This window comes from Dryobates pubescens, chromosome 14 (genome assembly GCF_014839835.1).
Source record: "Dryobates pubescens isolate bDryPub1 chromosome 14, bDryPub1.pri, whole genome shotgun sequence".
Classification (NCBI taxonomy): Eukaryota; Metazoa; Chordata; class Aves; order Piciformes; family Picidae; genus Dryobates; species Dryobates pubescens.
The window spans coordinates 16,807,517-16,834,608 of NC_071625.1; the positions used below are offsets into that span (position 1 = coordinate 16,807,517).

The 27,092-nt window shown below is 40.2% G+C and overlaps 1 protein-coding gene across 11 annotated transcripts in view; it reads left to right on the forward strand.

Moving 5' to 3' along the window:
* Positions 1-27,092, forward strand: part of PTK2 (protein tyrosine kinase 2) — a 195,015-nt gene that overhangs the window by 159,338 nt on the left and 8,585 nt on the right. For all 11 annotated transcript variants that reach the window (XM_054167180.1, XM_054167181.1, XM_054167182.1 and 8 more), the window contains 8 exons: positions 711-811; positions 2,005-2,094; positions 3,421-3,625; positions 10,186-10,297; positions 12,210-12,296; positions 13,415-13,552; positions 15,135-15,266; positions 23,078-23,140. In XM_054167180.1, the coding sequence (XP_054023155.1) occupies positions 711-811; positions 2,005-2,094; positions 3,421-3,625; positions 10,186-10,297; positions 12,210-12,296; positions 13,415-13,552; positions 15,135-15,266; positions 23,078-23,140 (928 nt within the window). The remainder of the gene's footprint in view (positions 1-710; positions 812-2,004; positions 2,095-3,420; positions 3,626-10,185; positions 10,298-12,209; positions 12,297-13,414; positions 13,553-15,134; positions 15,267-23,077; positions 23,141-27,092) is intronic.

Consider the following 27,092-nt stretch of genomic DNA (forward strand, 5'->3'; position numbering starts at 1 on the left):
ACATAGGTATGTATATGAAATGGTTTTTAAGAGCAGACCCGTATGCCTGCTGCAGATAGTTGAATTTTGGCCAAGTATCTATTTATTTTAACTCTAGCAATAAAATTTGAAAATACAAGTTATTCGTGCTGGAATGGGAGGCAGTAGCATTACTCCATTTGCTGTACGTCACTGCTCCAAGCTAAATCTGTCAATACTCAAGTCAGGCCTGCTGAAAGCCAGAATCATCAGACATGTAAGGAGAGTTGTCTCACCTGGGAAACTGCAAGAGAAAAACGCCATAATCCCAGGGGCATCACTGAAAAGCAAATTCCTTTTTAGGAAGCCTCTTACAGGTCTGACATATTAAACCAATTCCTTACTTTTGCAGGATCAGGAGGCAGATTCTTCTTCTTCCCATCAATTTTAATTGCCAAACTTTGTTAACCTGTGGTATTTAAATAGATTTGATGCTGACACTGATGCTCTTCTAGAAGACAGTCACTACTCATAAGGATCAAATGTACTTCAAAATTTTTGCAAGCTTCTTAGAGTCAGAAGAGAAATGTCATTTTCTTTTTCTGTACATGCACCCCCAAATCGTGACTAGTAGAACAATTCAGGCCTCCCAAAGGCATTTAGTACTTCTGGGTTTTAATAACTTTTTTCAAACTATATTTCATGGCTTGAAGTTTTAAAGGACTAGAAATGACATGTCTTCTCTTTGGCAGGGATATTGCTGCTAGAAATGTGCTGGTATCTGCCACTGACTGTGTGAAGTTAGGTGACTTTGGTTTATCCCGATATATGGAAGACAGTACTTACTATAAAGGTAAGTTAATACTCTGGTGCCTCCTTGCATGCCAGTCAGAACACAATTGCTTCCTTCAATATGGAGTTTGCTATCCAAAGGAATTAACCAGATATTCTTGGTTTAACTGTTGTAGCTGTGTAAAAAGGCAAACTATTCCACAATTTAATAGATGGCAGTGAATTCCTACACATGTGCTTAAGAAGAAGAATCATAAGGTCCAGTTTCAGTTGCAAAAAGTAGGAAGTTCTTATTCCCCTTTTATGAACAAGCTTACAGTGCTTTCTTCATCATTTTAAAACATTATCCACATTTGAAGCCTGTTTGAGATAATGCATAATAGAGATAGTATACCATGAGTTTGAGGTTACCTACAGGTGAATTTTGGGTCTGTGCTGTCACTGTGGTGCTGCATACTTCAGATGCCATTGGATTAGGGAGGTTTGGTACAAAAAAACTTGGAAGCCTATTTTTGTCCCCTGTTTTGTATGGAATATTGATATTTAGCTCTAGGAGCTGTGAGATGTTCTGCAGGGAAACAGTGCAGGAGAACAGAGGTTGTAGAGGTACCAAACAGTAAGATTTTAAATTGGGGTACTATTTGAAATCATGTATTTATAAATCTAATCCTCAATCTATTTCTAGTTTCAGTCATGTATTTTAAAATATTATTATTATTTGTCCCCTTATATACTCCCTTCTGTTTCCACATTTCATTTGTCCTGTATCACTTGGAGCCATCATTTTAATTGCTGGGAGGAGAGCAGTAATACTTTTGACACAATCATTTCTTCTTGTTCTTTTGGGGGGGTGGTTGTTGGCAGCTTTATTGGGAGATTTGGGCCATTATTTGGGGTTTTGTTGTCTCTTTTCTGTTTTATATAAGACCAAACTTTTTTTTTTTTTATGAATCATTTGAGAACACCTACTTCCTTGCTGAGATTTTGTGACAGTTTCGGGTTTGGTGCCAACACCTTAACTGCAGTAGCTGTGTCTTGAGATAATTACTGCAAAACTTGGAGCAACTCAATATTTAAGCAAAGAGAGGACTACCGGCAGAACTGCACAGATGGTGCAGAAATCTCTTGTACAGAATTTATCTGAAGGACTTCACCAGAGATGGATTTTGCTTATAAATTACTTCACTGAGACCAAAGTCTCTGAGCTCAGTGGTAGGAGTAACAACAGCCTGCCTTGTCTTGCCTTCCCTGCAGCTTCCAAAGGAAAATTACCCATCAAGTGGATGGCTCCAGAGTCAATCAACTTCCGACGGTTTACCTCAGCTAGTGATGTGTGGATGTTTGGTAAGTGAACACCAAGTGGTGGGGTTTCTTTAGTGTCCTGTTGGAAAAGTTTAATGTTTCATTTTAACTACTGGCAATTAGTGATTTCCAGGTATTTGACAATATTTTTGCTGTATTTTCTGAAAATCTTTATTCTGCCAACATATTTTCTGTCTCTTATTTTTCATTAAGCCTAAAATTTCATTTGCCTTTTTGCCTCCAATAAGATGCTGACAGAAATGAAAGAATAGGGAAATGAAGTCATAGTCATAATAGAGGTGTGGTTTTTTTTTTCCCTCTGGTTTTTCCTGTGATTTCTTTTCATTATAGTATTGTTATTTGCCATTTCAATTTTGCATTTTCACCTTCTTTTTATGGTCATATGTTTGCCTCCTTGCTTAATGCATAGATCAGCCTACATGATGTCCTGTTTGCTGATGTTTGTTGCTCAACTCCCAATTAATTTGTCTTTCATAGCTCCTGATAGTGTACAAAATATGACCAGAAGCTGAGTAAAAATACAGGAAAGTGGGAATATCCTGAAGCCTTCCTTTTGTTTTGTTGGGTTTTTTCCCCCTAAGTATGCAAGTTTTTGTATGAAACTGATCACCTGTGCTCAAACTATCCTGACTGGACAGACTGGTCTGGACAGACAGAACAGAAATAGGCTCTGTGAAGGAAGAAAGATGATGAGATTTGAAGTAAGACCAAGACAACCAAGTACAAATCCACCTGCTTTAAAAATACAATTTGCCTTTTTTTTTTTCCCAAGTGAAGGATATGTGACTTCTATCAGATTTGTAATAGTCTGAAGAAAACTCTAGTGCAGTTAGACAAGTGAAGTCTATGGAATCCTAAACTGACACACCATTTTTGCCTTGTAGTTTTAACACAGTTTCATCAGAAACTGGTTTATTGCATAGCTTCAGCACAAAAAATTTGGATCAGTGCCAGTGTTAAAACACCCTCAAAGTGAAAATGCACTTCACATGTTGAAACACGCCTAGGTGGAACTAGTCAAAGGGAAAAGCCAACACAGCTCATTCTACCTCATCCAAGAGTAGTTATGAGCAACCATTCTGATTTCTAGTGGGTAAAAAGGTAGATAAAGATGAAGCTGGGCTGCTGTCAGGCAGTTGTGGGTCATGCTTCCTCATAAATACTTCAGCTTGCTGCTGCGTGTATGATCCTGCTGCGCATCGCGCCTCTGCTGCCAGCTGGTAAGTGGGCGCTCCTTCCCTGGCTGCGTGCTTCAGAACTTGCATTCTTTTGCTGTACAAAACTGGGGTTTGTTTCTTTTGTTCTTTGCTCACAACTGAGGAGCATTCGGGTTTTTGTGTTTCTTAGGTGTGTGTATGTGGGAGATCCTAATGCATGGGGTAAAGCCCTTCCAGGGAGTGAAGAACAATGATGTGATTGGGCGAATTGAGAACGGTGAGCGGCTCCCAATGCCTCCAAACTGCCCTCCTACCCTCTACAGCCTTATGACCAAGTGCTGGGCATACGACCCTAGCAGACGACCCAGGTTTACTGAACTTAAAGCACAGCTCAGGTAGGGTTATACTTCTCAAAGGTCATTTCCTTGTTCAAAAATATTTTTTTTTGCTGTATCTTCTGTTACAGTATTTTCTTTCTGTGGAAAATGCAACATGTAGTGTGTTAAATTCTCTGAGGAGCAGGGTCTTCTGAAAATCTGGACCTTATCTGCCAGAGAAAATCAGACTAGCCAATAAGTTCCAACAACTGGAAGTATGAATCACGTTCTTTCTCTCCCAAGAAAAACTCCAGATTTTACTAGTCTTCTGGGTTTTTGCAATTTTAGCTATGTATGCTACAACCCCTGGAGAGGGGGATAGAAAGAGTTTAGAGTGATTACCTTGGCTAACATGCAGTGGGCAATTTTGGGGTAGAAATACCTGCTTTCTTGAATGAGCCATCAGGTGGGTACTGTTGAAAGTTATTTTCATATCATTTAGCACACCACTTGGCCTCTGGCAGCTGTGTCTGTGCAATTGCAGAGTCTGACAAATGTAGCATCATGAACTAGGAATTCTTTTGCTCTTTGTAAGGCAGGGTATCAACTACCTTATGTTTATCTTGGAAAAATGTGAGCACACGCTTTCAAGACCAATCTAAATTTACACCACAGTTTATTCTGTGACAGTTTATTCTAGTATCCATCTCTCTATGTCACCATCCATAAAGTAGGAGTTATATTTAAACTTTGAAGCATTACTGAAATATTGTGGAGACACACTTGATATTTGTGACTGCTTTGGGGATTTTATGAGTTCTCGGTATCTATTTTGCCGAAGTCAGTGTAAGCTTCAAACGATACGTAGGTGTTCGACGTTGTAAATCCACTCTTGGATTTGATGTTACTCATTGCCAAATTCTTCAGTTTTATCTTATGTCTTGTTTCAAAGTGGCATGTTTTATTTTCATAATATTTTGTGCTGGGTTGCTGAATGTTCATGGTATGAGATAAATTCACAGGTGGTTAAAATAAAGGACAGTTTTGATGTAATTACGATGCTGTTTCAGAGTTGCTGTATGGATAAGTTGGCTACCTTTAAGCTTTATCCTGTTTCTTAAAATTTCATATGGTTCCACCATCTGTTACTTGGGTGCTTCTGTGCAGGCTAATAATTGACAAAGCTAGAGGAAGACATAGCCCTTCTCATAAATAACTTATCTTCCTACTGACCATATGCAGTTAACCAGAAAGGAGGAAATGGTAGGGCTGGGTAGGGATTGCAGGGAAAAGATAGGACACATTTGTGCTGTTTGGGTTATAGGAGGAAATTGGCAATTGCCTTCCTTTTTCTTTCTTTTTCATTCTGCAATAATAGGATTTGTTCTCCTTAAATTTGCAGTCAGATTGTGTGGATAGCTTACAGCTGACTGACTTGGACAAGAATGAAGGAAGCCCTGAAAAATCTGACTAGGAGGATGGCTTTGGTTTGTAAACCCAGGCAGGAAGAGTATGTCACCAGCAAAGGAAGAGGATGAGTAAATCCAGATTAAAACAAAGCAATTGTGTGAAATAAATGTAGGTTGTACACAGAGTGAGTGATGGCAGCGTGAGTATGGAGAGGAGGCGATAGATAAGTGAAAGAGATGGAACCATGTTGCCAGACCAGTGCCCAAGAGCCTGGCTCTCCTCAGGAATGCACAGCCAGAGGGAGAGAACCAACACTCATAACATGCAGCAAGGCAAGTTATCAGTTAAAAATCAGAATGTTTCCCAGTGTGTGTTTGGATAAGCTCAGAAACAGGTCACCCAGAAAGGCTTTGGATTTTTTGCACTAGGAGACTTTTCAAACCTTGACTGGAAAAGACTGAATAACCTGGCCTTGGCATGTATGGAGCCCATATTTACCAGGAGGTTGGACTTAAGATAGCCACAAGACCCTTCCAGCCAGGATAAAGAGTACACCAACGGAAGTGTTTTTTATCACTCCTCTGGTCATTCTATGAGATTTGAAGCCTTGTTTTGTTGTGGTTGATCTTGGTTTTGTGTTGTTTTTTTTTTAAGAGGACAGCATCTGTCCCAGGGCCACAAAAATGCTAAAATCCATTTTTCACTCCTCTCAGCAAAGCAGGCCGCTTTCTGCTACTCCAGACTGCTAAGCTTTATCTCCTGAAGTTAGGCAGCATGGTTGTCCTTAGGGCTTCTTTGTACTGCTCACAGAGTCAAACTCTCATTGGAAAGGTTCCCAATTCCCTTATGATGAGGCAATCTCAGGCAGCTAGGAAAGACTGTGTTTCAAAACTCAAATTCCCATGAACTTGCAAAAACAAGCATTTCCCTGGTGGCCTTTTCTGTGTGGTGTTGCTGCTGCTCTATCTGGATCCTATCCAGGGTAGTCTTCTCAAGCTGAGAGCTTGTTGTTTGAAGTCAGTGATACAGAACCGCAACGTTCATCTGCTTTAATGAGAAAAGGTCCCTGGCTTTGGGAAAAAAACCTTCTTTTCTACATCTGAAATAGCACTGATGGCAGCAGGCTATGCATTTCATGTGTCCACTGTTTGTTATTCATTTCGTAGTCACACCTGCTTTGCACAAACTTCGTGCAGCTGCTTGTGCAACATTAAGATGCTGATTCTATAGAATTTATGTAGTGTTTTTAGGGTAGTAATAATGCTTGGTGTTTTATAGCATTTGAGCTGTCCAAAGTGGATAGGGGTGAGTTAGTCTTCACAGCAAACACGGGAACCAAATGGGTGAGTTGGAATTACATTTCCTAATGTAATTGCTCCTTGCATCCTAGCTCCCTTTTTCAGTTTGGACTGGGGTGGAGTGTAAAAGTTGGAAAACTGAGGTGCTGCTCCTGAGATTCTGTCACTGCCTGGGCCAGAATTAGAATCTGGGATATTTTAATCAGGGAGCATGTGTTGTTGCCTTGCTGATGTGTAGATCAGATCTTCAGTCTTGGACTACATGGTTAAGAATATAAAAGACCCTTTGCAAAGTGTCAGTGTACCCAGGTCACGCAGCATCATTTTTATAGTATTTCTCCCTATAATGATTCCTGGCCACTTACTAGAACCATATGCTCACTATACTGTATTTGTACACTCACTTTAACCACAGACTATCTCATACATGTGTGTATTATTAAATTTCATTTATTCTTTGCTATGTCCAACAAGCTTCAGGTGCGTATTGCTAAGGTAGCCCCCATATACCCTTGGGCTTTCTTACAAGTCAACTCCCAGGGTTGTGAGCTCTAATGCCCTGAGTGTCCCTTTAGTTGGTAATTCTGTTGAAACGTGGGGAGAGGGTTATGTTGGAGGTTAAGTTGGATTTTAATTTTGAGCTTTCACATTAATGCAATTGCATGAAATGGTCACCGTATCATGCAATGAATTTTGATAGAAGAACCTACCGCTGACTTTCTTCTGAGAATGGCAAAACAAACCTGCATTTGTATGATTCTTGTGTATGAGTGTCACTCTGGCCCTCTGTTGGTCACTGCTGAGGAAGCACTGGTTTTAACAGAGTGGGTGACCCCACCAGCATCCTAGGGCTGCAGGTCAATCTAAAAAGATTGGAAAAAGAAAAAAGGCTGATTCCTGGTTTTGAGGTCTTTTTCTATGACAAGCGAGGTAATGAATTGATGAGAACTGGACTTCAGCCTTTTTGTGACTGTATTTGGTGTAGGTGTTGAAATGTTGCTTCTAAATAAGGGAAATCAAGCTGGTAAGATTGAGGGCAATGTGAGTCTTCTCCTTTGGTGGCACCTCATCAGAAAATACTTGTACCAGATACTTGAAATGTATGGTGGAAGCTGCAAAATACATTGTTAGCCTTTTCCTCTTTGACAGTGAATAAGCTATAATCCATAGGGAAGTGCTTTTAAATTAGGACAATATGCTAGAACCATGTTCATCAGCATTCATGCATTTCTGGTGGCTGGAGACCACAGAAAACGCTCATTTGCTGTGCCTTTTGAAATGTAAGCATGTGTTTTAATATTCCAGATAATTCTACACTGAAGCTCCCAGAAAACATGCTTTTCAGCATCACACACCAATTTCAGTTAAAAGATTTTCTGTAAAGGAGTTAAGTTTATCAATTATGCAAACATTTAATGGTTAACGTTTCTTTTCCTCAGACTTAATCTGGTCAAGAGGAGTCAAATTTGTCTGTGCTACCTACCAAATGCTAGGAAAACCATATGAATAGAAATCCTTCTTTGCTTGCTCCCCTTTGCTGCTAAAAATATGTGCAGTTTGGGAAAATATGCCTAGATCTGACCTTCTTGACCCTTTGCAAATTTTAATAAACTGCTCAGAATACTTGAGCAGCTGCACTGAGAAAAGGTCAGAAATAACTCTTGGCATGCATCTACTCCTGCTATGGATTGGTTTTCCCTTTGTCAAAACAAAGACATTTCTGTGAGCCATTTATATTCTTTGGGGTTTTTTTCCTAGTAATGCTTCTCTGAGGCATTTCTATTTTATATTCTTGTCAGCAGTGTTCAAGGGCATCCAAGTACAAATTCTGCTGCAGCTGATCAGCCTTTGACCAAGCTAGTTACAGGGCTGCTGGGGAAAGGACTTACTGATGACATGGGTGATGAAAGAGCAGGGTGGGCTGAATTAGAGTTGTAAGGCAAAAAGCCGAGCCTGTGTTATGAAAACCTAAGTAATTTCAGTAGAAATTTGTCTTTTCCAGTGGTAGGATTGAAGTTACGGTATTGTATTGAATCCCATGACACCACAGATGAAATGGCTTTGATAGCAAGGCAGATAGGTTTTACTGTTTCCTTCCTTTTTATGGAAAAACAGGGCTGGGCTGTGACAAATTATGCTCGCTGTCAATAAGCCATCTCTAAATTTAGTCAGCTGTTTTCAGCAGACTCTAGTTCCGTTCTTGTGCTCAGATTAGAGCAACTGCTGTATCAACTTTGTTAAAAATCTGTGTTTTATTCATGCAATGCAATAGCTGAGGGGATTTTTTTGTGCGTGCTGTTTTGCTGTGTTTTTGTAGTTCTTGAGGTATTTCTTGAAAGATTATAATCATGGTTCATGGCTATGGATGCATGTTGGCTGATTTCTCATGCTACATCAAAGCGCATGCTGAATGTCTGAAGTCTGACCTAGCTTTAAAGCAGTGAGGTTTTCCTAGCTTTTCATGGGTTTGAGTAGGAGGTGTTGCATTTTCCTTATTGTGAGGGAAGGGAGAGAGAAAATGGAGAGTTTATCTTTTTAGCTCTCTCCATTGGGCTCTAGCTGTGTTTCTGCTGTGGTTACATTAGGATGACTTTTGCAAATAACTCGTCTGATTCTGTTTTTGTTCCACATTCTTGTGTTACTACAGCAATGATGGATTGAAATTGCAGCAACACTTTTGAACTTGGTTTAGCTGCAGCGAGACAAGATGACTTCTCTGCTTCTTAGAAGTGGCATAGATTTTTTTGTTTTGTTTGGGTGGGTTTTTTTGGTGCTTGGGTTTTGTTTTTTTTTTTGGCTGAGTAAGGAAAAGCAAAGTTCTTGTCTCCAACCAAGCAGGAATTTATTCTTGAAATAAGCAGAAATGTTCCAAGATTAGAATAGATTGCTGGAGTTGATCTCATCCCCTGCATGAGTAATTCTGGGTGGTTATTTAGCAGACTGAGCAGGAGACTATAAACTCAGAACCTAGCTTTGTTTCTGAAAACTCTGGAGTGATAAAGCCGCTGGAATAGCTCCTTTACAGGATTATCTTTACACCGGGGACGGCGATACGTAAATTATCTGCCCTACTCACATCTCCAGGCTATCCATGTAGCATGCAGCTCCAGCAAATTCGCAGCTCCTGATTTCAGAGCTTCATTCTGAGTATTTTTCAAATGGCAAATATCCAACATTAATAATCCACATAGCAGAACTGGGAGGAGGCTGCTGTGGGGCAGCAGTATCACATTGAACTTCAAACAGTCTTTTTAATAGTCAGAACGGTGGTAAGTAGCAAACTAGTTTTACTGCTGTCTTGTACTTTGCTAAAAATGTAGCCTTTTGACCTGAATGTTTAGGAGCTCAATCAATACTGTCAGATCTCTCTGCTTTGCTAAATTAGTTCGCTGAATGTCTTCCTGGTTAAACTAAAATGTGAGAGCTGAAGGCACAGTATTTAAAATGGGGTTTGACTGGCTTGTTTTAAAAAGAAGAAAACCCAACTATGCCAGTGATCTGAAGCTCTGTCGAGTTGCAGTAAAGAACATTTTCCATTTGTTTTGAACTTTTGCAGCCGTTCAGTAGAGTATTTTCTTGTGAAAAAGTAAGTTCTCACGCTAATAAGTGCTCAGTTTATTGTCTTGAGAGTTTCTCTTTGCAATTATATTACAAAAGAACTGTTAACTTGCAAAAAAAAAGGAAATATGCAAGGTCAACCACAGCTTTCTGAAAACCCGGTTCTGCTTCTGTTGTTAAAGCATGCTCGTAACCCTACAGAAGTATTTCTTCATGATACTGGTTTTCAGAGACCTAACCAATATGAATGAAATAAGTTTGTGCTTTGGTGCTACATCACTTTGTTCAGTAGTGTTTGTTAGTCTGAAAAATGTGAGACCTCTGGGGAGAGATTTGCTGCAGTTTTACTTAAATATGACATGTTTTTCTTAGTACAATACTGGAGGAAGAGAAGCTGCAGCAAGAAGAACGAATGAGAATGGAATCCAGGCGACAAGTCACAGTATCCTGGGACTCAGGAGGATCAGATGAAGCTCCTCCCAAGGTAGCTAAGACTGCAAATTGTGTGTGTTTAAGAAGCAAACAAAACCCACAATTTGTATTCCGATTATTTCTTCAAAGCCTCCTTTAATGGGTGGGTTCAAACAAGGCATTCCAGCTAATGTTGTCATCATCTGCTAGTACCTATGTCTACAACGACCCAGCTGTTCTTCAACTGTTACTAGAACAGATCCTTGCTGCAATATCACTGAAGATTTTCTGTTTCTTCTTGGTTTAACTTGTAAAAAACTACCATAGTTGCTGCAAAACTGCTTCCTGATCTTTTCTTTTTTCTTCTCTTTTGTAGCACCCCTGTGAAACGTTAGCTAGTGAGTTCTCAGGCCAGCAAGGAGTTTATTTATAACACATGAGTGAGAGGATAGGAATTGGCTAATTGCATTTTCCTTATTCTGGACAGAAAATTGGGGGTTTGCTTCCAAGGACCTTGTGTGTTTTAGTTTACACTTAATTTTGTTTCATGACATGTCTGTTCCGTTTGGTTGTCTCTGATGTGTTCTGCAGCTGCGATAGCCTAACCTCACCAGTTGCTGAGCATTCCTTCCTCTGAATAACTTGTCTGCTTCTCATTGGAGTTGTTTTGCACTTTGAAAGGATCAAGCCTGTGTTTTGAAGAACTTAATTTTGTGCAGTCACCACTGTATTATGGAATATTATCTGTATCTTAATCAGTTTGTGATTAGTTTCTGTAGATGTAAGCTGTGGTGCTGATAATGATTTCAGTAGCACTTGTGTGGCACCTACTGGAGCACGTATCCCCCCATAGTCATAGAAAGGCAATTAATTCTTTTTTCATTTTGTTTCCTCATACCTAGGTTGTTGCCTGATAGATTTCTGAGCTTGGTTCTGCATTTTGATAGCTTTATGGCAAGGAAGAAACATGGGCAGCGGAATGACTGCTTTGATTTCACAGTTAAAACCAGCAAACTGTCCATTAACAGATAGTTCATCTAAGATGAACTATCAGGATTTAGTGTATGTGTAAAAAGATGATGTTTTGAGTTACAGAGCAGATAAACTGCATAAACTGAAGCAATATGCTACTTCATTATTGCAAACTTGTTTGAAGAAATTTGTCTTAAAGCTTTAGGGCTAATCCAAATAGAATAAGCACATTTCACTAATTTAATTTATGAGTCTTAGAAAGGATCATCATTAGAGCTTTGTGTGTGTTGTATAAACTGAAACACTAGACAAACGATGTGTTCACATGGAAATTAATTCCATCACTGCATATCTTTTTTTGAGATGATCAGTATGCCCTCACAGTATATGTGATGCAGTTGTTGGTTAGGTTTTTTTATATGGTATTTTTGTGGCAAATATGGATGTGCATACTAATGACATCTGCACAAGTTTGTAGAAGGGAGTGTTTCTTAAGTTACCCAATTTTGTAGTGGTGACAACTGATTGTTTTCTTCCACCAATTTATTATAGAAGTTCCAGGTCTTATACTCCTTTTTATCTGTAGGCTTAAGCTCCTGCACATTCTCAGATACCACAGTTCTCAGTGATGGTCAATGATAGGACAAGGGGCAACAGGTACAAGCTGGAGCATGGGAGCTTGCCTTCATGTCAACATAAGGAAAACCCTTTTCACAGTGAGGGTGGCAGAGTCCTGGAATAGGCTGTCCAGAAAGGTTGTCAAGTCTCCTCTGGAGACATTGAAAACTCACCTCAATGTGTTCCTGTGTGACCTAGTCTAGGTGATCCTCTTCCAGCCAACTCAATTGTAGTTGTTTTAAAATGTTGGTCATTTTTGAATGTTTATTTCAGGGTCTGGGGGCATTGATCTTGCTTTGCAATGCTCTACTTGTAAATGTTTGTCTTTCTGAAGAGTAATTTTCTGGGTTTAATTTTCTGTTTCTAAAGAGTCTAAAAATGTTTTCTATTTACAGCCCAGTAGGCCTGGCTACCCCAGTCCAAGATCCAGTGAAGGGTTTTATCCAAGTCCACAGCACATGGTACAGCCAAATCATTACCAGGTACAATGTTTAACACCATCTGTGTATTTTTTCCACATGTAGGGTTTATTAACTTAGTTGCAGCTGGTGGGATTGATTCACCACTTCTGCAGTTTAGTTTCACTGAGTTCTGTTAAATGGATTTTGTTTCACATCAGAACAAACCCTGAACTGAACCTGGTAGGCTTACTCCAGATGGCAAATATTTCCATATCTGATACAGTGCTCAGATTCCTAAAAGTACAATGAAACACATCAGGCATTTTCCTATTTATTGAAGGAATGTGGTATTCATCTTACCATTTGTGCTAAGCTATAAAATAACTTGCCTTATAAAATGGCATTAAGTGGTGGGCTTCCCTTGAGCTTATTGATAATCTGCTCCTTGATGTTTCTCTGAAACATTTTTATTTTCTTGTGGGTGATAGCCCCTTCTAAGTTTACCACATGTACTCACAGCTTTTACTTTTTTCCCCCTAAACCTCCTGATTAAATTCAAACCAAAAGTTTGTCGTGAAAACAATTCAAGCACTCTTGGGTTTGTTCAAAGCTCAGGCTCCGTCGAGATGCTTTTCTTCCATGGAGAAACAGGGAGGTTTTCATTGTTTTAATGAGTATTTGAGACTCATTAGAAGTACTTTGATATTCCTGTGGAGAAGTTCCCAGGCCGTGCAGCTAAGCACACTAATTACATGCTGTCACTCAAGATTTAAGCTTGTAACATACAGTAGGGGGTCCATTTTTATGTGGCTCTGTAGGTCAGTGTTTGCAGGCTCCAATTAACTTGAATATGAGCTCTGCATGTGTAGCTCTCAGAATCAAGCAATAGGTTTATTTTCATTCATCAGAAGACTTTGATCTTCTTGGCTGCTGCGATTAAAATATACTTTGTAGTGCTGCTGTTTTGATAGGCACCCTCAAATAGTTACCCTCAAATGTTACTAACATTGTTCTCTTATTACAGGCATCCTCAAAGACTCTAAATTTTGTGCCGTGTTTTGGCTCTGTTCCTTCTCATGCCACTTCCCCTTCTTCATCCCAGTGACTGCTGTACTGTCATATTTGCATCCTTGTTGGAGGGAGCTATTAGTTATGGGCAAGAACAAGTCTTATTAATACAACTCTTTTTAATCTTAAAGGTGTCTGGATACCCTGGATCTCATGGGATACCAGCCATGGCAGGCAGCATTTATCCTGGGCAGGCTTCTCTCTTGGATCAAGCAGATTCCTGGAACCATCGATCTCAGGAAATACCAGTGTGGCAACCAAACATGGAGGTATCGTGGACTGACACATCTGTTACTGCACTCTGTACAGTTAATACACTTTTTGTTATCTAGATACATCTGGAGATTATTGTAGGAAAATGAAGTCTTTCTCTGGTATTTTTGAAACTTCTATACTGCAGTGGGTGGAAGTCATGACTGAGTTCTGGTTTTTTTGAAACAAATCTTCCAGTGGGAGGTTAGGCATAAAGCCTACTGTTGACACAAATTATTGTTGAAGTTATTAGTACTTATTATCTTAACTTGGTGATAGCAAATAGTTTGTGTTTGTTAAAAGAAGGCTTTACTGAAACTTACTGCTGTTAAAGGAGATGCGAGCATTCATGTAACTGTTCAAAAATACCTTTGGTGGGAGATACCCAGCGTTGATAAAGTATTTGAGCCTTCTCTGTGACATGCTCAGAACAGAAAATGAGAAGGTCTGCAAAATTATTCCTGAGCTGTATTCTTGTTAGGCACTTTTCAGACTGCTGTGATTGCACAGAGCTGCTGCAGGGAACATCGATTTAATTGCCCCTTTAACCTTCTGTCACTTTTTATCTCTTCTCCTCCAGTATTTTACACTTTCTTAATTCCATTTTATCCTTCCACAACGATTCACTTTGTACAGCTTCTGTCTTAAATGTGTTTCCTCTCTAACCAGTGCTTTATTCCCTATGCCTCAGATAAATATTTAAGTGATAACTGAGGCTTACCCCTCAGAGGAGCAGATAGGTATCCAAGTTTTCAGTTTGCCTCTGCTTACTCTTAGTTGATCTGACCATGTGTTCTGATGCTGCCAGTTGCTGGTGTTCTTCACACTGTTTGTAGGTGAGACTTACAGTTCCAAGTAGTTCAGTGTCACTGTAGATTGACTCTAGAAACAATTTAGTTTGTCATGCTTGAATAAAATGTTGGTGGAAAGATACAACTACTTTGCATGTGTTTGTAATATTAAGTTACAGACAAATTTTTCACAAAATCTCAGGCAGTTGGTTACCTAAAAACAATCTCAATGAAGATTGTTAACAAACTCCCCTTGGCTTTTTAAAAATACTAGTTCATACACTGCTTGCTAATGACTCCCAGGCAGCATTGAGATATGGCATATGGAGTCTTGTAAGCTGAATAAACACAGAAAACTTGATCAAAACCATTAAAATGTTTTCATGCTTTGCAAGAGTCAGCTAAATCTGAATAGTTTATCTGCTTTAGGTCAAAATGTATCTTGTCTCTTTCAGTAACTGGCCTGTTACATTATTGCTCATGACTCAGCAAACAAATGGGCAACCAAACCAGATTTATCAAACCTCAATGAAGTGCAATATATGAAGTTACAATGCTGCTGAAAAGCAAAACAATTTTTCAGCAATCTTTGATTCCACTGATTAGGAACAAGGAAGACAAAATATTTGTTGTTGGGAAGAGTTTCTTCTGATGATCTGCTCTAGTTTATAAGGAGTTGAAGAAACTCTGCTTGACTGCTGTTGTGTGTTTGGGCTTTAAAAAACACAGTCTTTTATAATCTGTAAGTTCTTGCAGCTGTTTATACAAATTTCAAGTTGCTGTGAGACTTACCAACTGTGTTTTGTAGGATTCAGGCACTTTGGACATAAGGGGAATGGGACAGGTTCTACCCACACATCTCATGGAGGAGAGATTGATACGACAGCAACAAGAGATGGAAGAAGACCAGCGTTGGCTTGAGAAGGAGGAAAGATTCCTGGTAATACTTCATTTCACAGTGCTTCTTAACTCATTCTCATTTCTCTTTTTTTAATGCTTCCTAAAACTTCTGTGAAATGTCAACACTTACTAAACACAGGAGTCACTGACAACATGTAGGTTTGGAAACAGTTTAAATGTCATGTTCAGCTGTATTTCAGATACCTTGTACAGCTGTGGGGTTCAGTGAATGTCATTTTATCCTGTTGAGTAAGTTATGTGTTAGAAGTTGTGGGACGGAGATTGCCAGCTCCTGCAACCCCTAACAAAAGGAGTGACCATCAGCCATATAAGAACCCTGACTTAGTAGCAGTTGTAAGCAATCTTGCACTAGAGGAGTAAGGAGTGGGAAGAATGGTCAGAGAGAGCTCTGTGAGGTGTGGAAAAAGCTTGGTGCCCCCAGCAGGAGCACTGGTAATGGGATCTTCGGTGGCTGTTTCTCTGCAGTTCCCTGTTTTCTTGTTGTCAGTGCCACTGGTGTTATGTTTCAGTTGAATTCTGGCTTTCCAGTTGTCAGTATTCAAGTTCTGTGTTAAGGTTCTCCAACTGGAGACTGATGGCTGCAGATGCAGCAGAAGGTGGTAGTAGCATGTTACACTGCACAGGCTTCTGCTGGGGAGCCTGTGGGTACATGAGCTTCAGCTGACATGGATAATTTACAACAGTGTGGTAAGGGGGTAAGGGTTGTGACAAACATCACTTACATATTTGGTCTTAAGCAGTGTACTTGAAGGAATGGTTTAGTTTGTAAGCTTTTGATGTACCTAGTTACAAAACATTAGTGTATAAATTTGGGTGCCATGAGTTTGTTAGAGGAGGCAAGTTTGAATAAACATGCTGTGTTTAAGGCAGATGCCGCTGCTGCTGCTCTCCAGTTTCTGTGAGTTCTCTGCACTCCCTAGAGCTGATCTCCAAGAAAATCTTAGTTGTACAGATGAATTATTTTTATTTTAGGACACTGAAGTCAGTGGTCATGGTTGTCTTGCAGAACTTGGAACAGTCTTTCTTTATAGGGATCTGGAAGCCAGGATATTGAGTTCCTTGAAGATAAGAATTTATGCTTTGCTCTACAGGAAGCCAGTGGGCAGGAATTAAAAGCAGCTCATGTAAATGATGTTACCAAGACCTTATTTCTTTCCCACTGAGTTGTCTTAGTCTCTCAGGGTTTTAGTTATGTATGTTATTCAGAACTGGTTAGAACAGCTTATGGTTCTGAGGACAACCAATGTAAGACAAATCTCTATTTGAAGTCTGGAGAGCTACTGCTGGATGCCACCATGTCCAGTACATGTTCTAGCCAAGTTCCAGATTGTGCCAGAGTTAAGATACTACTTTTGATTAAAGGATGTGGAAGCTTGGCTTTGGCTGCTTTCCTTGTAAGTGCACTTGGGAATTTGTGGTGTGCCTTTAGATGACCAGGAAGAAACCACTGTACCCAGAGTACTTAGTCCAATTTATTACAAGCTGAAGAGAGGGGAGGGGAAGGGAAAATTTCTTCCCTAATTTAGGCGTTAGCTATTCCAGTCTCAAGTGGCACCAGAGGCTTGTGAATTTCATAAGCTCAGGAGGATCCCATTGTTGGTTAAAACCTAAAAGATCCAATGAGAGTTAAAACTTTCGAGATGGTCAAGAACTTTTTGAGGAATTAAAATGTTTTCTGAGAATGAGGCATTGTGATTTCAGGTGGTGCCAGTAGATTGTGTGAGAACTTTCTGCAGAAAACTTCATCTTTTTCTGCCAGACAATCATTATACAAACTGTTTATTATAGTTATTTGTAGTGTTTGTTATTCTGTATTGATTCAGCCTCTGGAACATTAGGATGTTTACCATCTCCAGATCACTGCTTGAGGAGGGTCTTGCTGATTTTTTTTCTTTTGAGCTGTAGTACAGTCTTAGCATACGTTTGGGGAAAAATCCTGTGTTTGCATTATGTGTTAGTTTTTATTATGAGGAGACACCATCTCTATTGCCATCCCCTACTCAAAGGAGAGCTATTACTGATGAATTTGGGAGCAGCACTGTAGCTCTCCCAGAGCTATATTTGGTTATTGCAATGCCTTAGAGTGCTAAAACCGATAAAAAACAGAGAAAGTTTGAGTATAAATATGAACTTCAGTGGCCAAAATATGGAATGAGAATCCATTCTTTCTGCACTAATATTTTGACTCTATAGGCTTTGGGGGTTCTATTTGAATGTCTGTTGCAGATCTATACGCTGTGTCAGTAGCTAACCAAGCTAATAATAGCCGCAGGGGTTGCTTGAACCTGTCGCAAGATGTACATCAGAGGAATTTTCTGTTTATAGACAGGTTTTTCTTGGAAAAAGCTTGCAGCTTTCCAGGTTTATCCCCAAAGAAATCAAAATGTTAGAAAAGTAATTGTGGGGAGTCACTCTGGGAGGCCTTGCAGATCCCCAGAATAGATATCCATGGTTCATACGTGAGAGTCCAAACATGGGCCTGGTGTGGAAATAGTCCCTTTATTGTGCACACTCCTTGGCCCATGCCACTCTGCTGAGTGATGAGTGACATTTCTTCCCTTGGGAGAAGGACCTTGCCTAATTTCACTCCAGGTGATTTAGGGAGGAGAAGGAACTTAATTTCCCAAAAGTGATGCCATGTCTCTCACTTGCTTTGAGACCCCTTTCTGCACTAACTTTTAGATACTCCTAACATGTTTTGCTGAAGTCTCTCTCTTGCTTGCTATAAGCAAGTTTCAGAAGAATTTTTTTCCTTTTGAGCACAGAGAACAATAGAGAGACTAGAGCCAGATTTAAACTTTTAACTTATGTAACCCTATAGTGTGGTGTTCTCAGTTCAAACTGGCTGCTTTTGAAAGCAGCTCTATTTACCCAGTCTTCAGACTCCTGGAGTATTATCTCACTTCTGCTGTTGAGGATTGGACTCACAGGGGAGCAACTGCAAATCCATTTAATGGAAGACACAGCAAGGGGAAGAAAAGTCCTCAGTGGGGTTTCTGTTAGTACAATTTTTGTTTCCCCAGAGTTAGCACCAACTTGCTCATGACCTGAAATTTATTTCTGCTGCTACAGGGGAAAAATACAACTCAAAGCATGTTAGTACATGTATAAACAGCACTGATGGTGTGTGTGCTAGAAGAGACAACTCAGACAAAGAATTAAATCACAGTGCCATTGAAATGGAAATTTGCCAGTCTTCAGAGAGGTTGTTATCTGTGTAAGCAGTTTGCCTGAAACTGGTCCTTTGAGAACATGTGACTAGTCAGTACTTGAAAGGAGAGAGAAATTTTGCTTGCAAGCTGCAGCTTTAACAGAATCCAAAATTCTGAAATTGTGCTGTAGAAAGAGAAACAGATCTCTCTTCGTAGGAAGCTTCTGAATGGAAATAAACCCCTTGTGTAATAACTGAGGAGTAGGGAAGTGTTTATTTTTCAAATGTACCAGATAAATCTACGGGGAAGTGAGAAGAGAATGGGCAGGGGGGGAGTGGAGAGGGAGGTGTGGTAATGGAGGGGACTTTTTCCAGGACTGACACTTCCTCACACCCCCTGATTGAAGGGGGCTGTTCACCTGTCTGGTGGCTTTGGGCACTGATTAGACTTGTGGGCTTCTCTTGATTAAAGCAGTTTGAATATCAACATCTCCAGGGAGGAGCACAGAAGTTTCTGTATTGTTTTGGCAGAAGCCAAAGCAAAGGTAAAGATGGCTGCATTTTAGGCTTGATCCAGGTAACTGTGGAAGACAGTCTCTGTCCAGGGCATGTGTAGGTGGAGAGATGAGATGGCAGCAGTACAAACATGTTAGATCAAACAAGTGGAGAGCTGTCTGTTTGGCCTCCTGTGCAAGGAATCTTACTGTTAGGCATTTTTAGGTGCTGGAGTCCTGAAGTTTTTGCTTATCTTTTATATCCTGTGATATTTAGACCTCATCAGACAATCAGAATCACAAGAAACTAATGAAGTTCTCATTCTGTGTTTTCTCCTGAGTTGTTTTTCAATCCTATGGGTATTTCCACCCAACCAAACCGAAATTTACAAAGATGAATCAAGGTTCCTCTGCACTCTGGCATGCATGCTGTGATACTTGCATTTCTGTGCAATGTGCTGGCTTCCCTGTACAGTATTGGTGGACACAGAAAATAAGCACAGGAAGATCACATTACTCCATTAGGGCCACACTTCATTAGTGTATGGTTAATATTCCAGCCCTGAATTCTCATATGCAGAATTAGGTTCAAACCAGATCAGTTAATTCATGGAGTTACCATTTTTAAGGGCCTCCTGAGGATGCTTTTACTTCTGGGTTTTGACAGAAGTTTGGAACTCCCCAAAACTATCCTGATAAATTTTTTTTCTCAGTTGCTTCTAGGAGGGCATTTGCCTTCTGTGTTGTATGTATGGACTCTCCAAAAGGAGAGTCATCTGTAACCACAGACAGGAAGGCGGTGGTGGTGGGGATGCTGTGAGAGAGCCTGCTGAACTGGTAGCCAGTTTGCCTGCCTTGCAGAAGTTGTGGGAAAGCAGCTGTGTCATCCTGTTTCTCTTCAAGGTGACCTTTTAAGTTCAGCAGTGTACTGAAGTTAGTGATTTTTAAGCTGTAACTCTGGGCACCGTCTCTGAACATTGCAGAACTTCTGGGTCTGTTACATTATGTGCTTCCTCATTTATATTTAGGTTGCAGTTTGAGCCTTTCTCTTTTGGCTGTATTGATGGTATGTGGCATTGGGTTTAATTATATAAAATAACGAGCTATATGTGCATGCCTTTCAGTAACTCCTCAGCAGACAGAGCAGTGCTGTGCAAACAAATTTATAGTCCTTTCCTGCCATAGGCTATGAAGAAATAACTTGCATAGTTTCCTTATCAGGCTTGGGTTTTTTTCTGAAATTCCCACATAGTTGTGGTTTGGTCCTGTTTGACACTGAGAATTGCAATTCAGATAGCATTGATATGAACTGTTGCTAAAATAAGATCTTAATTTTTAGCCTGAGAAAATCCCACCAAGGCATTACAATCTGGTATGTCCTGAGAATGCCAAGACTTATATGTCCTTTTATTAATGAGTGACCAGAGATACTGGAAATAAAGTAGATTATGTTCCAGTGTGTCAACATATGATTCGCCTCCTGTCTGAGAAGTCCTTATGATGTTTGCAAAGATTTCAGATAGCAGACTGTTTCTTTAAAAAAAATAAATAGTACTTTTCAAGGGTCTTAATGTTCTTCAAGACAAATAGTTGATACAATAGATTTCCTCCCTGAAATATATAACTGTCATGGATGTAATGGCAAGTGGAAGAGACTTTGCTTAAACTTGCATTTTGGTTTAATACAATTGATGCTTCATAAAAAAGTTCAGAGCACTGCAGTTGGGTGCTTGAGAAGTCCCATCACATATGTGAAACACATTGAAAGATGATTTGTCATCACAGTCAGGAACTGTTTAGCTTCAGGACTTGAAAGCTATACTTGCAAGTGGGAACTTTTTCAGGTAAAGCTGACATCTCCAATTTCCTGAAGGTTTCATTTTCTGAAACAGACTTGCACTGCCCAAGTGCTAAGCCAGGCCTTTGTAGATAGGTACTTCACTAGCTGTGTTCAGCCTGGGGGCTTCACAACTAAGTCAATGTCTTGAGCATTTCCCCCCCCCATGCAACTCACCTTCTTGTATGTACACCCTCCGTACAGTTAGAATGGAATGGAATAGAAAGAATAGGTTGGAAGAGACCTTTGAGATCAAGTCCAACCTATCATCCAACACTATCTAATCAACTAAACCATGGCTGTGTAGCAACAAGTGCCAGAAAGCTTCTCTGTTCAGGTGTTCTTCTCAGGTGTTTGCTGCTAGTGTTGACTTGGGCAACGAAATAGCTGTGATGTGAGGTTGTAGAAGGCATTTAAGAGTTTAGATGCTGAAAGGGAGGACCTTGTTATTAAGACAAAGAGAGGAAGGAGATGTATATTGTGTCTGTTAATTTTTTTCTTACACTAGTAGTGTATTTTTGTGCTTCTGAATTGTTTTTAAATGCTCAATATTCCACCATCTCTGGAGTTTGGTTTAGGGGGAAATTCTGGACTGAGAAACTGTTAAAAGTGCAAAGAGCATTCAAGACCCTTGTAATAAAATTTTCCTTGACTATTTCCAAAGACTTTGAGTAATTCCCTGGCTAGAAGAAGATACAAAACAAAGACAAATTGTGAACATCAGTGTAACAGTAATATGGTTAGTTTTATGCTTTGATAAACGAGGCTTGTATTTGCTTTGGCTTAAAATATGAGAATCGTGACTTGAGCTATCTAATGAAGTATCTAACACCCATATCAAGTGAGACTTCAATCTGAAAAAATGCCTTCATAATAAGGGAAAGAAACTGAACATCTGTCAACGGTAGGTTTCATCATGAAATTTGTTACGAATTCTCAGAGCAACACTGGGAAATCTCTTGCTTGTGGCTGCTTCAGTTCCTTGTGTTTTAAGATGAGGTTAAATATTTCCCGTCTAGTATGATTTGTCTATTTTTAATCTCCGAGTTCTTTCAGACAGTGACTGTCTCTGGCTGTGCTTCAGTCTGCAGAAGACTGAATGAAAATCCAAAGTGTAAGCCCTTCCAACAGACTGACTACCAGCACAACTGGAGTGTATCTTTGGAAGTTCCGTCTGCCCTGCCGGCTCTTTAGGGTCATTTAGCAGGATAAGGGAGCTAGAATTGTTCTTTAGTGCTTTTAGAAAGAAAGAAGGAAATGCATCTGGAGTGGCTTTGAAGGGATATATTTGTCTACCGAAACTGACCCTGAAAGAACACGGGGTCACTTCAGTTACAGTCACTATTCACACGCCTACATTTCTCTAAATATAAGAGATTTTCATTCTCATGCTCTGTGTGTTCTTTTTATGTGCAGACATATGAAGGAAGTTGTATTTACACTGGTGTAGGTTTGCATTTTACCTGTTTTCATTAGCTCCTCATGCAGTGTTGTAGGAGAGTGAGTTGAAGAGTCAGATAAATCCTTTTTTTTTTTACATGCCGGAATTAGTGTGCTAGAAAAGCACTCTGCTTTTGTTAAACTTCAGTCTTTAGCTCAGTGCTAGCCTTTGTCTTTCCATGGAATTAACGTTTTCTTCAAAGATAAAAGAGAACTTACCTGGATGTGCTGGGGAGATGAGGAAAATGAACCATTTCTGTGGGGGGAAAAAATGGTGTGGTCTAGTTTTTGCTTATGAAAACAATTGAGCCATCGCTTCCTATGTCTCACTTAACATACGAAATCGAAATTCATTTGCTGCTTGTATCAGGAGAATAGGGCATCTGGATGTCTTTATTAGCTTTCTCAATCCAAATACAGTGCTTAAAGAGCTCCAGTAATTGGCCCCATTTGCAGGCTTGGAGAGGGAGCCAAGTACATATAAGCCATCCTCAGGCAGGAAGCGGGAATTAATGCACGGCATTTCTCATCCTGTGGTTGAAACTTTGCTGTTGGGAAGCAAACGATTTTTTTCTTCAAATAACTTTTGCTGCCTTTGAGAAAATTAAAATGCAGGTTTTCCAATGTTGTCTTAGGGAAATGGTACTATCAATATTCCTAACAAGAATTTTTACACGTGCCGAGAATGGGTGGTTGAGAAGCAGCCGAGAAGGCTGCCGGAGGTTCAGTAGCTGCAGTTGCAGCAGTGCATAGAGGCAGCAGCGGGGGTGTATAGACTGGAATGAAATGACAGCAGTATTCATCAAGGGACAGTTGTATTTTCCTGATTTTTGGTGGTTGTTTTTGAAGCTGAGGTGGTGTGAGTGGATAAGCAGAGTGCAGAATGAAATCGTTCATTTTTCTTTCAGAAACCTGATGTACGGCTCTCCAGAAGCAGCATTGACAGAGAGGATGGAGGTCTCCAGGGCCCAGTAAGTATTGTGTGGGATCTTTTCATCTCCCAACTCCTTTTCCAGTTTCCTAGCAGAACATGTACATTATGTTGGTAATGGGAGCTGATTTTAAGTTATTGCTGAATGTTTCCACTTTTATTACGTGGTTCTACAGCTTTACAAGAGGCTTAGCTTCTGTGGGAGCAGCTGCCATGGCAAATTTTTCATGCAGCAGTTTGGGGGATTTGGGGATTGTTTTTTTCCCCCTTGAAGTTGTTGTTGAAACAAATATTACAGTGCTTCTGTGCATATGTTGCAATGTTCTACATATTCATGTGCTGTATAACCAGGCCTTTTATTTTAAAATGTGGATAGTTTTCTGAAAGTTCTGTCAACAGGAAGCAGGATTAAAATAACTTTTGCAGTTGTTTAAATATCTGAAGGGTTTTCATACAAGGAATGTAAATGTTACTGTTGTATTACCCAGAAATGTGTTTGGGGTAAACGATCCACTGTGAAACAAATGGAGTAAACCCCACAGCCATTCCAGTACTGCCAGACAACAGCTGCAGCCCTGGTATTCTTTCTCACTGGTTGAACTCTGGTCTGTTTGACTCAAAATGCCTTTCCCATTGTTTAATTGCCATTGGAATTTCTGAATCATCCTGTTAGAAAGGAGGGGTTAACGATCGAAACCTGATGCTTCATCTCCCATTTGTCTCTAAGAATCGTCTCTAAAGTGTTTAATACTTTGGAGTCACTTTCCTCGTTCATTTGGATGTGATTCTAAACTCCTAGTTTGACTATAGGATTTCTTCACACCTAAGAATTTAGCGTAGATAAAACAAAATTTTCCTGTATTTGCAGCAAAAGTACAATCATGAACGAGTGTATTAATGGCATGCTACAGCAAGGTCTCTAGAGACATTTATGTCTGGAAGTTTCTGAATTCCTTCTCATGAAGTTGGAGACTATTAGTTATTATATCTTTGTTGTATCTTTGTATAAGAGCAAGTAAAATACTGCTGCATTTTGTGCCAATCACGAAGATACTTTGAGGTAACCTGGAGAGTTTTAAGTCATGTCAGAGGTTTGATTCAGGTGGCTGTTAGTGGGAGTGGGTTTCAAGTACAGTTTCTTGCAGGCAGCTGATTCCTTTGAGTGCTGCTTGATTTCAGATGACTGCCTGGGGTTAGAGTGAAAAGTACAACACCCAGATGCCAAACTGCTTATAGGGGAAGTGTTATCTTGCCAGATGAGGTAGTACAATTTCACACCCCATTTGAGGAAGTATGAAGAAAACACATAGGGATCATGGAAAATATGAGTTTTAAATGAGACTCTGATTCAAGGTAACTACATTTCTAGTTTCAGAATTTGATTTTGCATTTTTATAGTTCTTAATACATTCAGAAGATAACACTGACTTCATTTGTAGTAGGAATTGTCTGATGCTTCCATGAGTCAATCTCAATTTGTCATCAAGAGGATGAGAAATAGGCAGTGCTTCTAGGAGAACTAGGATTAGGTAATTGCCCAGCCTTACACAGAGATTTCAGTGACAATGGCAAGGACAGAATCCATTTCACAGAGGTCATTTACATCTTCTCCGCTCTTTGTTAGATTAGTCATTGTGGCACTTAGAAGGCTGTAGAGCAGAGAGCACAGCAGCTCTGATTCCTGCTCAGGGCAGCAGCATACATTTCAGTAGTTCCTAACTGGGTAACACATGGCTGCATAACTCTGTGCATGTTCTTTTAACATGCATTTCTAATATGCAATTTTCTGGAAGTACAAATGCAATAATTGTTCTAGTGGATCTTTACTTTCCTTCCTCTCTTCTTCCTCTCCCCCTCAAGGATTATCAGATTTGATATACTTAGGTTAACAACACAAATTAAAGTCAATGACATGACTGATGGTGCTGGCAGAAAGCAGATGGTTTTTATGACTGTAGAGGGCAGATGTACGACAGTGTGAGATCATCAGCCACTGGGTTGCAGAAGTTGGTGTTGACAGTGAAAGAGTTTCAGCACTTTGGATCTTCGATTTCTGAGCCCTGATTTCTGATTTCAGATTTCCCCCCTCTTTAGTTACAGAATTGGAGTATGAAGGATGCCCCTTTATTACTAGCTACCATGTTTTCACTCTAAAATATTGAGTTGATAGAATGTTGTCTGTGAAAGTTTAAAGAACTCCAGGTTTCTTCCTGTACAATATGTTTTTTATGGAACTTTACTGTCTGAAAAGTGTGATTCTTGTTACAGTTTTCCATAGTAAACGGATAGAAATTAGCTTGAAGTAGGGAATTCATGTGGGAATTTTCAGGTCATGCAGTTAAAATCTGGCAAAGTCCTGAGCAGCTGAAAGCAGCCCTTGGCAAGTTCTAGACACCCTCAGCTGCAGGAGCCATTGTCAGATCTGCCTGTAATTTTAAAACCACACATGCATTTCTTCAAATATCAGGATGAAACTCGGAGTAAACACTGAACTACAACTGTGAGTATCCCTCCAGTTTGTTAATGGAAAGAGAGTGAGTTTGCAAGGCATGAGCTTCTTGATAGTTTGGAGGATCTCCTACAGACTTTCTGCTCAGTTTCCCCACAGTCATCTAGCACTGAAACGAGGCGGCGGTGGAGTTCACACAGAGCAGCACATGGACTGCCGTTGTCCCTGTTACCTGGGTGTGCCTCTTGAAAAAGAGAGAGTGGGAGATCTCCAAAAATAGTTGCTGAAAAGTTTAGGAAGAAAAGGTAATGAAATAACATCCATAGGTGGTGCTTGACAATAGAGATGGAGATTGCAGTCCACAGCTGAGGGAGAATGGCAGGCAATGCTGTTTTCTTACTGCTGATAAGTGAGTCTGAAACATTCAGACTGAATGTCAACTTCCAGGTGTTCAAAAGGCAGCTTTCCTGGGTGCCTGACTTGGTAGAAAAAGGTCTTTATTTTATGCATAAATGTGGTTTGAAGGTGTTTCAGTGCTAGAACTGTTAAACACTGAAGGTAGGTAGAGTTGTATTTTGCAGTGGAAACTCCTCTAAACAGATCTGCTTGCATAAAATGTGATTCTGTGAGGGCTGTGATGCTTTCTGTGACTGGACAACTGCAAGTTCTGTGAAAAGTGGTCATCTGCTTGGGACCAAAAAGTTGTTCATGTTTTATAGAATCAGAGATTATCTCAAGATGGATGGTTTCAAGTTGGATTGGCCCCATAAGGTCCAGCTCCCTGCTCCTTGCAGGACTACCTAAAGCTAATCCACATGACTAAGAATATTGTCCTGGTGCTCCCTGAACTTGTGACAGGCTTGGTGCTGTGACTGCTTCCCTGGGGAGCTGATTCAGTGACTGGTCACCTTTTCAGTGAAGAACCTTTTCGTAATGTCCAATATTAACTTCATCTGGTGCTGCTTCACAACAACTCCACATGTCCTCTCATTGATCACCAGAGACACAAGAGCCCCTTTCCTCCCCTGACTGCCTTCAAGAAGGTGTAGACTGCAGTGTTTCCCCATCAGCCTTCTCCAAGCTGAACACATCAAGTGACCTCAGCAACCCCTCCTATATCTTGCCCTTACAGCCTTTCATCATCTTAGTCACCCTGCTCTGGACACACTCGAATGTCCTCCTTATACTGAAGTGCCCAAAACTGCACAGTGTAAATAAGATTGGGCCACCTGTGCCACGTAGAGGGAGACAATTATGTCCCTCAACTGGTTATGGTTGATGGACCTGACGACACAGTTGGCTGTTTTGGCTGCCAAGGCACATTGTTAATTGAGCTTTGGCCACACCAATTTTCTCCCTGTAGTGGCAAAATCTGTCTCTATAGTCCTCCATGTCACCTGTCCTTGCTTCCAATGTCCATATTCTTCCTTTTCCTGCTGAAGTTGTAGAAGATAATCCAATAGGTGTGCTAGAGTAGGAAGTTTCCTCGTCAGATCTTTAACCCAGACCCTCAAGGAAGCGGCAGACTTTGCTGAGAAGTGGG